General features: G+C 43.4%; 1 protein-coding gene across 1 annotated transcript in view; it reads right to left on the bottom strand.

Annotated features, from left to right (window-relative positions):
• Positions 1–17,500, bottom strand: part of TOP3A (DNA topoisomerase III alpha) — a 132,978-nt gene that overhangs the window by 87,306 nt on the left and 28,172 nt on the right. The window contains exons 5-6 of the mRNA XM_053695117.1: positions 12,636–12,711; positions 12,333–12,441 (exon numbers count right to left, since the gene is read on the bottom strand). Coding sequence (XP_053551092.1) covers positions 12,333–12,441; positions 12,636–12,711 — 185 coding nt within the window. The remainder of the gene's footprint in view (positions 1–12,332; positions 12,442–12,635; positions 12,712–17,500) is intronic.

The raw sequence follows: 17,500 nt of genomic DNA, 5'->3' as shown, positions 1-17,500 counted from the left end.
CAGAATTTCATGATATCTTAGCTAAAACGCAGGTCAAATAATCATGATGGGCAAGAGCAGGTTAGTAACCAAGGTTACTGGTCAGCTGATTATTTCACCTATGCTCTAGTTAAGATGATATGAAAATCTGACCTGTTAGGGGTACTTGAGGACTGTGGTTGAGAAACACTGGAATAAAGTATAACTAACTGAACTTAAAGCAAAGGAGACATTAATCTAAAAAAATATCTCTATAAATAAAGAGCAGCAATTAAACATGTTAAAGTATTTTTGCATGAAAACCTGTTAAACAGGAATGGGGAACCTTAACCCGCCTGATGTTTCAGAAATACATTTCACATGATGCTCAACTGGACTTCAGAGTGCCTAAGCATCATGGGTAATGTAGTTCTGGAACATCACGAGGGCCAAGGTTCCCCATCCCTGCTGAAAAAGGACATAATGGACAGCTGTACAGTCCAAGTCTTTTACACGGGTAGTTTCTGCTAAGTGCCATTCAAAATTAAATAAATGCTAGAATTTATTATGCACTCAAAGCCAAGATCAACCTGAGAATAATAAGCAGATATTTTTTGAAACTTAGTTCTTCAATATTTAAATAATATAAGTGCTAAATTCCATTCTCCAAAAAGTAAGGAGCACTGACATATTGTAATCTAAGTTAGCAGATGGGTGTTTGCTGCTCAGAACATGGAGACCATCTGGTAATCACATGACCACACTGATCAATAATCAGGATACTTCATCTACCAAAGTGCTATGGGGAGGAAACAGGAAACAGTGGAACTAAGCCACTGAATGTAGCTGAAGTTAAAACATTACAGCATTGACAGTGTCTCATCAGACTTAATTCATACTTTATAAACACTTCGTCAAAGATCAAAACCCATGTACAAAAGTTTGACCAATTTCCAGCGGTTTATTAAACTACTAAATTAATTTGCTTTAAATTTTCAGAGCAGCTCCTGAGCAGGGCACAGCCTGTAAGCCGGTGAAGAGCAACATGGATATGTAGCCACCAATCACCAGCCTCGTCCAGGTCAGGAGTTGGAATATTTTTAGCTCTTGAGCAAGCCTTTAAGCTATCTGCTTAACCCCACTGCAGATACTGAACACATAGAAAACAAGGGACATTAGTACCCCCCTAAGTGGAAATTCCCAAATTGGGCCCAATTAGCCATTTTCCCTCCCCGGTGTCATGTGGTGTCAAGCGTGTGTGGAGGTAACCAGGTGAGGAGTACAAAGACAAGTGTGTCTTGCCTACAGTCAAGTAAAGTGGTGGGAATGTCATGGTCTGGGCCTGCATGAGTGCTGCCTACACTGGTGAGCTACAGTTCATTGAGGGAACCATGAATGCCAACATGTACTGTGACATACTGAAACAGAGCATGATCCCCTCCCTTCGGAGACTGGGCCTCAGGGCAGTATTCCAACATGATAACGACCCCAAACACACCTCCAAGACGACCATTACCTTGCTAAAGAAGCTGAGGGTAAAGGTGATGGACTGGCCAAGCATGTCTCCAGACCTAAATCCTATTGAGCATCTGTGGGGCATCCTCAAACGGAAGGTGGGGGAGTGCAAAGTCTCTAACATCCACCAGTTCCGTGATGTCGTCATGGAGGATAGGAAGAGGACTCCAGTGGCAACCTGTGAAGCTCTGGTGAACTCCATCTCCAAGCGAGTTAAGGCAGTGCTGGCAAATAATGGAGGCCACACAAAATATTGACACTTTAGGTCCAATTTGGACATTTCCACTTAGGGGTGTACTCAGTTTTGTTGCAAACGGTTTAGACATTAATGGCTGTGTGTTGAGTTATTTTGAGGGGACAGCAAATTTACATAGTTATACAGGCTGTACACTCACTACTTTACATTGTAGCAAAGTGTAATTTCCTCAGTGTTGTCACATGAAAAGATATAATAAAATATTTACAAATATATACAGACACACACATATACATACATACACACACACACACACACAGAACAATTAACAGTGAAGTCTCTGGATTTTTCAAACGTGCCAAGTTTAATTGACATTTCGGGGATGTATCTCCCCTTCTTCAGAACAAATAAATTATGTGAAACACTCTCTTAAATATGGCAAAAATAAACACTGATTACCTCCTCCCCTCTGAGAAAGGCGCCAAAATTCAAACATTGCAGACAATGAGAAAATCACCAAACCAGAAGTGGTATACTGAACCACTTCCAGTCCGGCGTTGCATACATGTGAAACTCACATAATATGTAACAAACATCAACATCTCAAACGAAAACCCTATGTTATGTACATAGATAGTTATAAACCCGTGTTTTAGGTGCCATGTCAACACTTGTTATAGATTCCAGTCTGAGTATCCTTAACATACCCGGAAGAGACATAATTCATGTCAACCAGAAGTGGGGCATTGTAGTGTGTGTAAGTTGTGGATAGCCGGTTCCCGAAACCGGAAGTGGGGCATATCCCAGTGACACAACATAGGTAAAGCTATTTACACGTACACATTATTCAAGATAATAAACCATGTGAACTGCACAAAATAATAGCATAGTCTATGTGTATCTAAAAATGTGCAAACTTATGTGAGTAAATGGGTACCTTACAAACACAATATCTATGTGCTCTCAGAGTCGTGTATAAATTCAAATTAGTATTATTGTACTGGCTGTGAACAACAGACTAAACAAAAGAATGCATAGTAGTCTGTGCTGTTAGTTATATCACTAACTTGGTACACCCTTAATAAATGTATATATGTAACACAATATTATTGATTACACTACTGCAGATCCAACAGGGGTTAATTTGTCAGAAAGGTGTCTCATGTAGATATCACGGCTAAAACTTTGCTGTATGTAGCCAACAGGAGTGCAGAACCAATGTGGGTATTCTAAGGGTACTATTGCAGAAAATATGAATGTTCTGTTATGCGTAGGAATGGAAGGATAACCTAAATAGGATTGAAAGAGAAGCCATTAAAATGACACATCTTTGACCATTTGCCATGCTGACAAGGGAGGAGCATTAGTGTTACTGAATTATGAATATTATAGACAAGACATTATGAAACAATTAAGATGACCAAGGGACCTACCAGAAGTTGTTTCTTGATCCCACATCTAAATTTAAGGACCAATTGGATACCTTAGTTAGGTTTGGAATTGAACAAGATTTTCTCACTGAGAAACTAAAAGATTTCATGATCACTAAATATCCAAAAATACCAATACTGTACACGATTCCAAAAATACATAAGTCACTCAATGAGCCACCAGGCTGCCCTATAGTTTCAGCGAGAGATTCCATACTTCAACCTGTGGCTCAATTTTTTGATTTTCTACTACAACCAGTTGTTAGGGATAACAGATCATATCTACTTGACACAAATGACCTGTTGCGTACACTTAAACAGACCAATATCATGGAGAATGATTTACTGGTCACACTTAATGTGAATAATTTGTACACCATCATCCCCCATAACATTGGCCTGACAGCTGTCAAGGAAACTCTCAAAATGACTGATAAGTATGTAGGTCCACCCACTGAATATTTACTACAACTATTGAATTTTTCTTGAAGAAAAACAATTTTAAATTTGAGAAATCATTCTTTCTCCAAACATCGGGCACGGTTATGGGGTCAAACTTGGCCCCAGCCTATGCCAACATTTTTATGGCAAGTTTCGAGAAAGAATATCTGTGGTCCCAGAATGTATCTCCTGTAATTTTTTACAGGAGATACATCGATGATATTTCATTAGTGTGGAGGGCCGATGAGAACAGCCTACACAAGTGGTTCACCCAGTACAACACTACACCAACCACAGTAATATTTAAAAGCACATCTTCTATACAATTCCTTGATTTGTTCATTTCTAAGAAGGGAGACAGGCTTGAAATTACATTATACACGAAACCCACAGACCACAATTCCCTCCTTAGAGCAGAAAGTTGCCACCCACCTTTATTAGCAAAGGGAATTGTTAACTCCCAAATGATCCGCACAATTAGGAATAATTCCAAAACAGATAAAGAGGTCTCACAACTACTTGATATGAAGACCAAATTCTTCAACACAGGGAACAAGTCAAAAGTGATTGATCCTATATTTGAACAAATCAAGGGACTCACTCAAGACAATGTCCTTCAAACGCTGACTCACAACAAGGATAAAGAATCTAAACTAATTATGAATACCACATTTGCTCCCAATACAGCTAAATTGGGCGAAATAAGACAAAAAACACTGGACAATCTCCAAAACTGACATTTGCCAAATCAATCACCCCCATGGCCTGGTACAAACAAAATGCTAATATCCGTGACCTTCTGGTCAGAACTGATCCTTTAAGTTCCTATGAAACTGCCACTAAAACCAACATTTGGGGCTGCCCAAACTGCACTACATGCAATGGATTAATAGCCACAAAAAAAAATGTAACCACCCACACAACAATAAAAAATATACCATCAAACATTCCATAACGTGCACTACTGGATATGTAGTGTACATACTGTTATGTCCGTGTGGAAAACATTATATTGATAAGACCCAAGGGACATGGCATGGCATGACAGGCCATTGAGAAGGGACGGTCAGACCAACCGGTGGCACGCCACTGGATGGAGGCAAAACACCTTGTTGCATCTTTAAGAGTTCCCGAAAACCTTTGAGAGGTGGAAAAGGAAATTTATGCTTACCTGATAAATTTATTTCTTTTACGATACGACGAGTCCACGGATTTCATCCTTACTTATGGAATATCGCCTCCTGGTCAGCAGGAGGAGGCAAAGAGCACCACAGCAATGCTGTATATATAGCTCCTCACTTCCCTCCCACTCCAGTCATTCGACCGAAGTTAGGAAGAGAAAGGAAAAGCCAAGGTGCAGAGGGGACTGAAGTTTAACAAAAATAAAAACCGTCTTAGAAAATGACAGGGTGGTCCGTTAACTCTTCATATCGTAAAAGAAATAAATTTATCAGGTAAGCATAAATTTCCTTTTCTTTTACAAGATACGACGAGTCCACAAATTTCATCCTTACTTATGGGATACAATACCAAAGCTATAGGACACGGATGAAAGGGAGGGACAAGACGGGAACCTAAACGGAAGGCACCACTGCTTGAAGAACCTTTCTCCCAAAAACAGCCTCGGACGAGGAAAAAGTATCAAATTTGGAAAAAGTATGAAGAGACGTCCAAGTTGCAGCCTTGCAAATCTGTTCAACAGAAGCATCATTTTTAAATGCCCATGAGGAAGCCACAGCCCTAGTGGAATGAGCTGTAATTCGTTCAGGAGGCTGCTGTCCGGCAGTCTCATATGCGAAACGGATGATACTCTTCAGCCAAAAAGAGAGGTAGCCGTAGCTTTCTGACCCCTACGTTTCCCAGAAAAGACAACAAAACAATGAAGATGATTGATGAAATTCCTTAGTCGCCTGTAAGTAAAAGTTCAGGGCACGGACTACGTCCAAATTATGTAACAGACGCTCCCTTCTTTGAAGAAGGATTAGGACACAATGAAGGAACAACAATTTCCTGTTTAATATTCTTGTTGGAAACAACCTTAGGAAGAAAACCAGGTTTGGTACGCAACACTACCTTATCGGCATGAAAAATAAGATAAGGAGAATCACATTGTAATGCTGAAAGCTCAGAAACTCTGCGAGCAGAAGAAATAGCAACCAAAAATAAAACCTTCCAAGATAACTTAATATCTATGGAATGCATAGGTTCAAACGGAACCCCTTAAAGAACATTAAGAACTAAATTCAAACTCCAAGGAAGAGCAATTGGTTTAAACACAGGCCTGATTCTAGTCAGAGCCTTACAAAAAGATTGAACAACCGGAACATCTGCCAGACGTTTGTGTAACAAAATAGATAGAGCAGAAATCTGTCCCTTTAAAGGAACTTGTTGACAACCCTTTCTCCAATCCTTCTTGGAGAAAGGATAAAATCCTAATCTTACTCCATGAGTAGCCCTTGGATTCGCACCAATAAAGATATTTATGCCATATCTTATGGTAAATCTTTCTAGTAACAGGCTTACGTGCCTGAATCAAAGTATCAATGACCGAATCAGAGAACCCCCGCTTAGATAAAATCAAGCGTTCAATCTCCAAGCAGTCAGCTGCAGAGAAATTAGATTCGGATGATGGAAGGGTCCCTGAATGAGAAGGTCCTGCCTCAATGGAAGCTTCCACGGTGGCAGAGATGACATGTCCACCAAATCGGCATACCAAGTCCTGCAAGGCCACGCCGGAGCGATGAGGATCACCGAAGCCCTCTCCTGTTTGACTCGAGCAATCACCCGGAGAAGGAAAGCAAAAGGAGGGAACACATAAGCTAGCTTGAATGACCAAGGCACTGCCGAGGCATCTATCAGTTCGGCCTGAGGATCCCTGGACTTGGATCCGTATCTCGGAAGCTTGGCATTCTGACGAGACGCCATAAGATCCAGTTCCGGCCTGCCCCATCTGAGAATCAGGTCGGCAAAGACCTCCGGGTGGAGTTCCCATTCCCCCGGATGAAACGTCTGTCTGCTCAAAAAATCTGCCTCCCAGTTGTCCTCTCAATAAACCATGTAATAACAGGGAGCACTATAAGACTTTTAGTACATTTTTCTTTATCTGTACAGTCTAACTATGCGTAACGTTTTATTGACAAACTTCAGCAATTGCACCTCGCCACAGCTCTGCTGCGGCGCCTACCTGCCCCCACGAGTCACTTAAGGATACTCCGTGAGCGGCGCTCTTAAGACCACTTGTGAAAGTTGCAGACACAAGCTGGCTTAGGCCACACCGGAGCCGAGAGACCCGCTGCCGATCGAGGATCCCGATAACAACTGCGTGGCAAAGCGCGCGAAAAGCCAGGCCCCGCCCATCGTGGGCGGAAACTAATTCCCTGGTAATAGAAAAACCGCATGGGAATAAAATGTCGGTTAACCAACGCAATCAATGATAAAGTGTACCGCCAATGTGCCCCTCAAACAAACACACTCCCTTGCCCTGCCATTAACTTAGTCAAGCTAACGTTAGAACACTTGGGTAAGAACTCCGCAATCTCCTAGCGTCAAGCCCACAAACAGAATATATCCACCGGGTTAAACACATATTAGGGCACTGAAAGCACAGCTGACTTCACCTAATAAAGAGGGGGAACCCATGCACACCACTCATGAACCCTGTGCAAACTGATAACCCCTTCCCGGTATAGGGAATAAAAGCCAGTCTGTTCTGAGATACCTCAGTCTCCCCAGAATCAAATGACTGCACATACCTTAATGCTGAGCGCAGCATGACGTGGTCCCACACAATGAAGATGTTATTTTCATCACCTTCAGTCGATCTGTGGGAACAAACAGGGTCTCAGATAAATTTGCTAAGACCATCATCATCAGGGCAGCAAATAGTATGGGAGTCACAGAATGAAGCTCTCCCCGGTCCTTGCTGAAAAGCCTGTAGCTCTACCCTGATAAAAAAAATAGTACTCATTGGTACCATTTAAAATAATAAACTCTTGATTGAAGAATCTAAATTAACACCTCACTTTACCTCTTCCTATCACTAACACAGGCAAAGAGAATGACTGGAGTGGGAGGAGCTATATATATACAGCTCTGCTGTGGGGCTCCACCAGGAGGCGATATTCCATTAGTAAGGATGAAATCTGTGGACTCGTATCTTGTAAAAGAAAAAAGGAACAAAATGCTTTTCAGGAGAGAGGCAGAATAGATTATGAGACTGGACACTATTGTTCAAAAGGGACTGAACTCTATGCCAGATCTGGGTAGTCTTATGTAAAAAAAAAGCTGATATTGTGCAGTCGGGTTTTGGACAGCAGATGTATAATTCTTGGTGGTTTGATGTAGGTACCTTGGTGCCTTTAGACATCAGGTATCTGCATCTGTTTACCCACCATAGGTTCTACCTCAGAGTTTTATAGACCATGAAGTGGACCATACACATAACATTCATATTTCCTGCAATAGTACCCTTAGAACACCCACATTGGTTCTGCACTCCTGTTAGCTACATAGAGCAATGTTTTAGCCGTGATAGCTACAGACACCTTTCTGACAAATTAATCTGTGGCAAACCTAGCCACTTCTGGACTATAACGTAAGAAAGGTTGTCTGTGACAGACCCTTCGGTCAGGACTGAAAGTGTTAACTTTATTTTCTAACCACAAGTGGCTGGCTCCAGCTACAATCTAATTAATGCTTAGCATTCTATTGTTTGATCACCCTCAGAGAGAAACGCCTAAGTGATAAGGAGAGTCAAGAGTGTCCTGTGGTTGAAGTGTTTAAGTAATATAATCCTATTGTATCATGTCAAGGGCGCTTCTCCCTTTTATCTAATGTACAACATTCTTTCCACCCCCATCTGGGGGGGGGGGGGGGGTCAAAAACCTGTATAAATCTGTATGCTGCCTTCAAATAAAGTGTTATTCTGTTTAAAACCTGAAAACTGGCTGGGTTGTGAACTGCTGATTCCCTATGCAGGACATTGTTCCCTGGTGTTAACCCTTGGTATCCGGTTGGTACCGTGACAATTGGTGGCAAGCGACGGAATGAACCTTATCGCCCAGAAGAGCAACTACACAAGCCAGTAACCTCAGGAAGAGGGGGATTACTACAATACTGACTAAGATGGAAGGAGTACCAGGGACCGAAGTGAATGGAGATGGATTATTCTAAGCTAAAGAGACAAACGTAAAAGGAACTGCTAGAAGCCAGGGGAAAGATAGGCAGCAGCAAACCCAAGGCTATATTAATTGCTGAGCTGATGGAGGGAGACAGAGCTCGCAGCGCTACGCCTCCAGCAGCCATGGAGGAGACCCTATACCAGAGGGAAATGAGGACCAGGCTGGAATTTTTACCCCAACCTGTACCACGGGATATGCTATCCGTGGTAATGGCAGATGTGCAGGAGTACGTGATGGCACACAGTCCGCGGAATGCATCCTCCCGAGCAGAATCCATTTTGGACGCACTCAGCAACCCAGTAAGACCCAAAATCCCATACCATGCATTTAAAATGTTTTGTGAGGAGAAGGATGAGATTGATGGGTATTTACAGGATTTTGAGAGACTGTGCGAGTTACATGATTTGGAGCAGTCCGTATGGGTGCCGGTGCTAGCAGGCAAGCTAGCCGGTAGGGCAGCGGAAGCGTATCGCGCTGTACCCAGGGAGGACAGCAAGGATTACGCTAAAGTGAAGAGAGCGATCTTGGAAAGATATGCCATTACCTCAGAGGCATACCGGCGCAAGTTTAGAGGCCTGCGCAAGCCAGAAAGAGATTCCCATGCAGAGTGGGCCCACAAGCTGGATCAAGCATCTCAGGGGTGGATACAGGCCAGCCAAGCTACCACCATGGAAGAATTGCGACAACTGATGCTGTTGGAGCAATTCTTTAACGGCTTGTCCCCAGAAGCCCAAGAATGGGTGAGAGATCGAAAACCCCTCACCTTAACCGAAGCAGCCAGATTAGCAGACCAGCATTTTGATGCCAGGAGGCACCATGGACTACAGCCTAACAACGGACGGGCTAATATACAATGCCACACCTGCAAGCAGTGGGGACATATGGCACGTGAGTGCACCCAAAATCGGAGCAGACAAGCTTGGAACCAGGTCAGACAGAACCTGGCCCCAAGGGCAGCTGCTCACCATTACCAAACGGAGCCAGCCGCTCATGAGGTGTTGAGCACCCAAGCCGAGGAACCCCTGGGAATTCTGCCTGAGGTGATGTCGGTCCAGGGACTTCGGGATTCGGGAGCTACTTTAACCCTGATAGCTCCCCATTTGGTGCCGGATACAGCACCCACTGGCGGATCCGTGGCAGTACGAGGGGCAGGGGGAGCAGTATACCGATTGCCCACTGCTAGAGTGGAGTACAGACCCCCAGTCACCCCAGCAGCTGCCAGTTACCAACCCCCGGCGCACCGCTATACCACACGGCCTCCGGCCACGAACTACCCTCAGAGAGCCCGGTTCAATTCGCGGGGCTACTCACAACCTATTCGGTGCTTTGGATGTAAGCAACTAGGGCACAAAAGACCAGAGTGTCCCCTAAATGCAGCGAATCAAGCACAGTCCTGGAGAAGACCCGCTGGCGGAATCCCACATAATCCTCAGCCTGTGGCCCGCTACGTAGAGGCGCCAGAATGCTGGGGCAGCCTACATGAAGCAGACCCCGTGCAAGCTGCCCACCGGAATAACCGGCAACGGGTTAAAGTGAATGGGAAGGAGGTCAGTTGTCTACGGGATACTGGTGCTACCATGACCTTGCTTCAAGAGAACTTGGTGCCTGAGAAACAGCACACTGGAGACACTGTGGCTGTGAGGGTAGCAGGGGGCACTGTGTTCCGCCTACCTGTTGCCAGGGTACATTTGGATTGGGGAGTGGGCGCTAGACTTGTGAATGTGGGGGTCAAGAAGGACTTACCTGCTGATGTTCTCCTTGGAAATGACTTGGCCCCCCTTGTTTCTGCCTATGCTCCCATGGATCCCGCTAATGTTAACCCTGTGACTACCCAAGCCCAGTCCCCTCCGGGAAGAGACGCTTCCATGTTTGGGGTGGGGGCAGTACTGAGCCAAGTTGGAGCAGATGGCGGAGAACACCCCGTAGCTTACTTGAGCCGAAAGTTGTTGCCCCGGACATCCCCAAGCCGATCCGTTGGGATCAGACTGTGTATGCCGGCTTGGTTCTGGGGGAGCATTGTGGCAAACCTAGCCACTTCTGGACTATAACGTAAGAAAGGTTGTCTGTGACAGACCCTTCGGTCAGGACTGAAAGTGTTAACTTTATTTTCTAACCACAAGTGGCTGGCTCCAGCTACAATCTAATTAATGCTTAGCATTCTATTGTTTGATCACCCTCAGAGAGAAACGCCTAAGTGATAAGGAGAGTCAAGAGTGTCCTGTGGTTGAAGTGTTTAAGTAATATAATCCTATTGTATCATGTCAAGGGCGCTTCTCCCTTTTATCTAATGTACAACATTCTTTCCACCCCCATCTGGGGGGGGGGGGGGGGTCAAAAACCTGTATAAATCTGTATGCTGCCTTCAAATAAAGTGTTATTCTGTTTAAAACCTGAAAACTGGCTGGGTTGTGAACTGCTGATTCCCTATGCAGGACATTGTTCCCTGGTGTTAACCCTTGGTATCCGGTTGGTACCGTGACATAATCCCTGCTGGATCTGCAGTAGTGTAATCAATAATATTGTATGACATATATACATTTATAAAGGTGTACCAAGTTAGTTATACAACACAGACTACTATATATTTAGTATAGTCTGTACAATACTAATTTGAATTTATACACGACTCTGAGAGCACATAGGTACCATGTTTGTAAGGTACCCATTTACTCACATAAGTTTGCACATCTTTTTAAAGAATTATCAGCATAAGTTGCTGTTAGATACACATAGACTATGTTATTATTGTGTGCAGTTCACATGGTTTATTATTTTGAATAATGTGTATATGTAAATACCTTTACCTATGTTGTGTCACTGGGATATGCCCCACTTCCGGATTCGGGAACCGGCTATCCACAACTTACACACACTACGATGTCCCACTTCCGGTTGACATGAATTATGTCCATTCTGGGTATGTTAAGGATACTCGGACCGGAATCTATAACAAGTGTTGACATGGCACCTAAACACAGGTTTATAACTGCTATTTATGTACATAACATAGCGTTTTCGTTTAAGATGCTGATGCGTTTGTTACATATTATGTGAGTTTCCAATGTATGTAACGACGGACCGGAAGTGGCTCAGTATACCACTTCCAGTTTGGCGATTTTATCAGAGTCTGCAATGTTTGAATTTTGGCGCCTTTCTCAGAGGGGAGGAGGTAATCACTGTTTATTTTTTGCCTTATTTAAGAGGGTGTTTCACATAATTTATTTGTTCTGAAGAAGGGGAGATACATCCTCGAAACGTTAATTAAACATGGCACTTTTGAAAAATCCTGAGACTTCACTGTTTATTGTTCTGTATATGCTTTGAGTGTAAGCTCAGGTGGTTAACCCAGGAGGGCGGATTCATAATTGGTTATATATACATAGAAGTAAACAAAAAACTCCTCGGCACTCCAAAGGAATAGGTAAAAGAAAGTTCTTTATTAGTGCGCAGCTTAAAAACATGAAGGATAAATAAAAAAAATAAAAATATATATATATATATATATAAAAACATATACACATACATACACACAGACATATATACACTTATTTACATGTATACATACACACATATATATGCACACACACACTTGGAGAGCTTATGGCTGCATACCTCCCTTGCAGACCTCAATGATCTCAAAACCAATGTTCTCCCCCTCTCGATCACAATCTGTCCAGATGACGAGAGCCTGGCACTGTCGTACCTCACGCTCTAACGTTCTCTATAAAATATACAAGATACAGTAAAAAGACAAAAAAAATGTAATGCATTTAAACAAAAAAATGCTTAATTATTTTTGCTTTTAAAAGCAGTACTCCTAGTACGACAGGTGCAAACTCATCAGATACGTCACAGCACAGAGATTGTGTATGTTTAAATTAAGTTTCTTTATATGTAACATTACTTCTAGGATACCTTGATATCTACATAGTTGTCAGGACAGAACTTCTGGACCTCTGCGTCAAACAAAGATACAGGATTGCAGCTATGCCTTAAAAAGGAAAGAACATACATTTAGCAGTTAATAGAATTAATAAATGGGGAGAGGGTTAGAATATAGTAAACTTAATTGATGTCCTTTAAAGCTCATCTTTTGTAGGCTAAAAATGAGAGATATTAGAACTGGGTGTAACTAAAACTTTGCTTCTAAAATTTTTGTAACTCTCTTCCTAAAGGGTCATGAAAAAAGTTTCTCTTTCATGATTCAGATAGAGTTTACAATTTTAAACAACTTACCAATTTACTTATACTGTCAAATTAGCTTCATTCTCTTGTTATCTTTTGTTAAAGGAGCAGCAATGTACTTCTAGGAGCAAGCGGAACCCATCTGGTGAGCCAATGACAAGAGGCATGTGCATAGCCATCAATCAGCAGCTAGCACACAGTAAGGCATTGCTGCTCCTTTCTAGGCATGCTTTTTAACAAATGATACCAATAGAATGAAGCAAATAAGATAATAGAAGTAAATTGGAAAGCCGTTTAAAATTTCATTCATACAATAGATAATGAAGAGAAAGCATCGCTTGTAGGAGAACAATACAGTGTCATCCTGTGTCCAGGACAAAAAAAAAATGTGGGCGACATTATTGACCTACAAAGCATAGAATGGAATTCTTATTTATTTATTAAAGGAATCATGTGGTGGAGCACCTCTCTCCCTTTCTGTGTCTCGCTCTTTTACTCCTTCCCCTTCGGTCTCTCTACCTTTCCCTTCTTGTCACTCTACCACTACCTTTCCCTAGCTGTAAACTTTACTTCTCTCTCCATCTATTCCTACCTCTCCCGTCCTGTCTATCGATCGAGAGAGAAAGAGAGAAAGTCACTGTCTCTACCTTTCCCTCCCTTTCTTCAAATCTCTACTGCTCCATCTCTTTCTGTCTCCCTCTATCATTTTCTATCGCCTTCCCTACCTCTTTCCCTGTCTCCCACCCTCTTCTCTCTCTACATTTTCCTCTCTGTCCCTATCTACTTCTCCCTCACATTCTGTTCTCTCCGTTTCTTCACCTCTCCCTAGTCATGTTGTGTTTTAACAGCCATAAAACGGTTATGTGGCCCTTACGGTTTCCAAAATATAAAGCTGCAAACCCCAGTAATGAGGTTGTCTATCACAGCTTTACAGGACGATTCACAGAGTGGGGAATAACTATTAAAACTGAGGTGAGCATTTAACATAGTAGTTTCTTAGCATTTACTGTCCATTAAAAAAAGGGACATCAAACACTAAATAAATACTAGATCGAATAAAGCATTGAAAGAAAAGATTAGTCTGAGAATAACATGTAGATGTATTTTTTAAAGTTTCATTAGCTGTTTAAATATTGAAAAAACAGAATTTATGTTTACCTGATAAATTACTTTCTCCAACGGTGTGTCCGGTCCACGGCGTCATCCTTACTTGTGGGATATTCTCCTCCCCAACAGGAAATGGCAAAGAGCCCAGCAAAGCTGGTCACATGATCCCTCCTAGGCTCCGCCTACCCCAGTCATTCGACCGACGTTAAGGAGGAATATTTGCATAGGAGAAACCATATGTTACCGTGGTGACTGTAGTTAAAGAAAATAAATTATCAGACCTGATTAAAAAAACCAGGGCGGGCCGTGGACCGGACACACCGTTGGAGAAAGTAATTTATCAGGTAAACATAAATTCTGTTTTCTCCAACATAGGTGTGTCCGGTCCACGGCGTCATCCTTACTTGTGGGAACCAATACCAAAGCTTTAGGACACGGATGAAGGGAGGGAGCAAATCAGGTCATCTAAATGGAAGGCACCACGGCTTGCAAAACCTTTCTCCCAAAAATAGCCTCAGAAGAAGCAAAAGTATCAAATTTGTAAAATTTAGAAAAAGTGTGCAGTGAAGACCAAGTCGCTGCCTTATATATCTGATCAACAGAAGCCTCGTTCTTGAAGGCCCATGTGGAAGCCACAGCCCTAGTGGAGTGAGCTGTGATTCTTTCAGGAGGCTGCCGTCCGGCAGTCTCATAAGCCAATCGGATAATGCTTTTAATCCAGAAGGAGAGAGAGGTAGAAGTTGCTTTTTGACCTCTCCGTTTACCAGAATAAACAACAAACAAAGACAAAGTTTGTCTGAAATCCTTAGTAGCTGCTAAGTAAAATTTGAGAGCACGAACTACATCCAAGTTGTGCAACAAACGTTCCTTCTTTGAAACTGGATTAGGACACAAAGAAGGCACAACTATCTCCTGGTTAATGTTTTTGTTAGAAACAACTTTTGGAAGAAAACCAGGTTTAGTACGCAAAACCACCTTATCTGCATGGAACACCAGATAAGGAGAAGAACACTGCAGAGCAGATAATTCTGAAACTCTTCTAGCAGAAGAAATTGCAACCAAAAACAAAACTTTCCAAGATAATAACTTAATATCAACGGAATGTAAGGGTTCAAACGGAACCCCCTGAAGAACTGAAAGAACTAGGTTGAGACTCCAAGGAGGAGTCAAAATTTTGTAAACAGGCTTGATTCTAACCAGAGCCTGAACAAAGGCTAGAACATCTGGCACAGCTGCCAGCTTTTTGTGAAGTAACACAGACAAGGCAGAAATCTGTCCCATCAAGGAACTTGCAGATAATCCTTTTTCCAATCCTTCTCGAAGGAAGGATAGACTCTTAGGAATCTTAACCTTGTCCCAAGGGAATCCTGCAGATTCACACCAACAGATATACCAAATTATGTGGTAATTTTTCTGGTTACAGGCTTTCAGGCCTGAACAAGAGTATTAATAACAGAATCTGAGAACCCTCGCTTTGATAAGATCAAGCGTTCAATCTCCAAGCAGTCAGCTGGAGTGGGTCGAACGGACCTAGAACAAGAAGGTCTCTCAAAGGTAGCTTCCATGGTGGAGCCGATGACATATTCACCAGATCTGCATACCAAGTCCTGCGTGGCCACGCAGGAGCTATCAAAATCACCGACGCCCTCTCCTGATTGATCCTGGCTACCAGCCTGGGGATGAGAGGAAACGGCGGGAACACATAAGCTAGTTTGAAGGTCCAAGGTGCTACTAGTGCATCCACTAGAGCCGCCTTGAGATCCCTGGATCTGTACCCGTAGTAAGGAACTCTGAAGTTATGACGAGAGGCCATCAGATCCATGTCTGGAATGCCCCACGGTTGAGTGACTTGGGCAAAGATTTCCGGATGGAGTTCCCACTCCCCCGGATGCAATGTCTGACGACTCAGAAAATCCGCTTCCCAATTTTCCACTCCTGGGATGTGGATAGCAGACAGGTGGCAGGAGTGAGACTCCGCCCATAGAATGATTTTGGTCACTTCTTCCATCGCTAGGGAACTCCTTGTTCCCCCCTGATGGTTGATGTATGAACTTGGCCCTCGCTAGCTGAGGCCAAGCTTTGAGAGCATTGAATATCGCTCTCAGTTCCAGAATATTTATCGGTAGAAGAGATTCTACCCGAGACCAAAGACCCTGAGCTTTCAGGGATCCCCAGACCGCGCCCCAGCCCATCAGACTGGCGTCGGTCGTGACAATGACCCACTCTGGTCTGCGGAAGGTCATCCCTTGTGACAGGTTGTCCAGGGACAGCCACCAACGGAATGAGTCTCTGGTCCTCTGATTTACTTGTATCTTCGGAGACAAGTCTGAATAGTCCCCATTCCACTGACTGAGCATGAACAGTTGTAATGGTCTTAGATGAATGTGCACAAAAGGAACTATGTCCATTGCCGCTACCATCAAACCTATCACTTCCATGCACTGCGCTATGGAAGGAAGAGGAACGGAATGAAGTATCCGACAAGAGTCTAGAAGTTTTGTTTTTCTGGCTTCTGTCAGAAAAATCCTCATTTCTAAGGAGTCTATTATAGTTCCCAAGAAGGGAACCCTCGTTGACGGAGATAGAGAACTCTTTTCCACGTTCACTTTCCATCCGTGAGATCTGAGAAAGGCCAGGACAATGTCCGTGTGAGCCTTTACTTGAGGAAGGGACGACACTCGAATCAGAATGTCGTCCAAGTAAGGTACTACAGCAATGCCCCTTGGTCTTAGCACCGCCAGAAGGGACCCTAGTACCTATGAGAAAATCCTAGGAGCAGTGGCTAATCCGAAAGAAAACGCCACGAACTGGAAATGCTTGTCCAGGAATGCAACCCTTAGGAACCGATGATGTTCCTTGTGGATAGGAATATGTAGATACGCATCCTTGAAATCCACCTTGGTCATGAATTGACCTTCCTGGATGGAAGGAAGAAGTGTTCGAATGGTTTCCATCTTGAACGATGGAACCTTGAGAAACTTGTTCAAGATCTTGAGATCTAAGATTGGTCTGAACGTTCCCTCTTTTTTGGGAACTATGAACAGATTGGAGTAGGACCCCATCCCTTGTTCTCCTAATGGAACAGGATGAATCACTCCCATTTTTAGCAGGTCTTCTACCCAAAGTAAGAATGCCTGTCTTCTTATGTGGTCTGAAGACAACTGAGACCTGTGGAACCTCCCCCTTGGAGGAAGCCCCTTGAACTCCAGAGAATAACCTTGGGAGACTATTTCTAGCGCCCAAGGATCCAGAACATCTCTTGCCCAAGCCTGAGCGAAGAGAGAGAGTCTGCCCCCCACCAGATCCGGTCCCGGATCGGGGGCCCGCATTTCATGCTGTCTTGGTAGCAGTGGCAGGTTTCCTGGCCTGCTTTCCTTTGTTCCAGCCTTGCATAGGTCTCCAGGCTGGATTGGCTTGAGAAGTATTACCTTCCTGCTTAGAGGACGTAGCCCTTGGGGCTGATCCGTTTCTGCGAAAGGGACGAAACT

This window comes from Bombina bombina, chromosome 11 (assembly GCF_027579735.1).
Source record: "Bombina bombina isolate aBomBom1 chromosome 11, aBomBom1.pri, whole genome shotgun sequence".
Classification (NCBI taxonomy): Eukaryota; Metazoa; Chordata; class Amphibia; order Anura; family Bombinatoridae; genus Bombina; species Bombina bombina.
The sequence above is the reverse complement of the archived record's forward strand: the minus strand, read 5'-3'. Positions and strand labels throughout refer to the sequence as shown.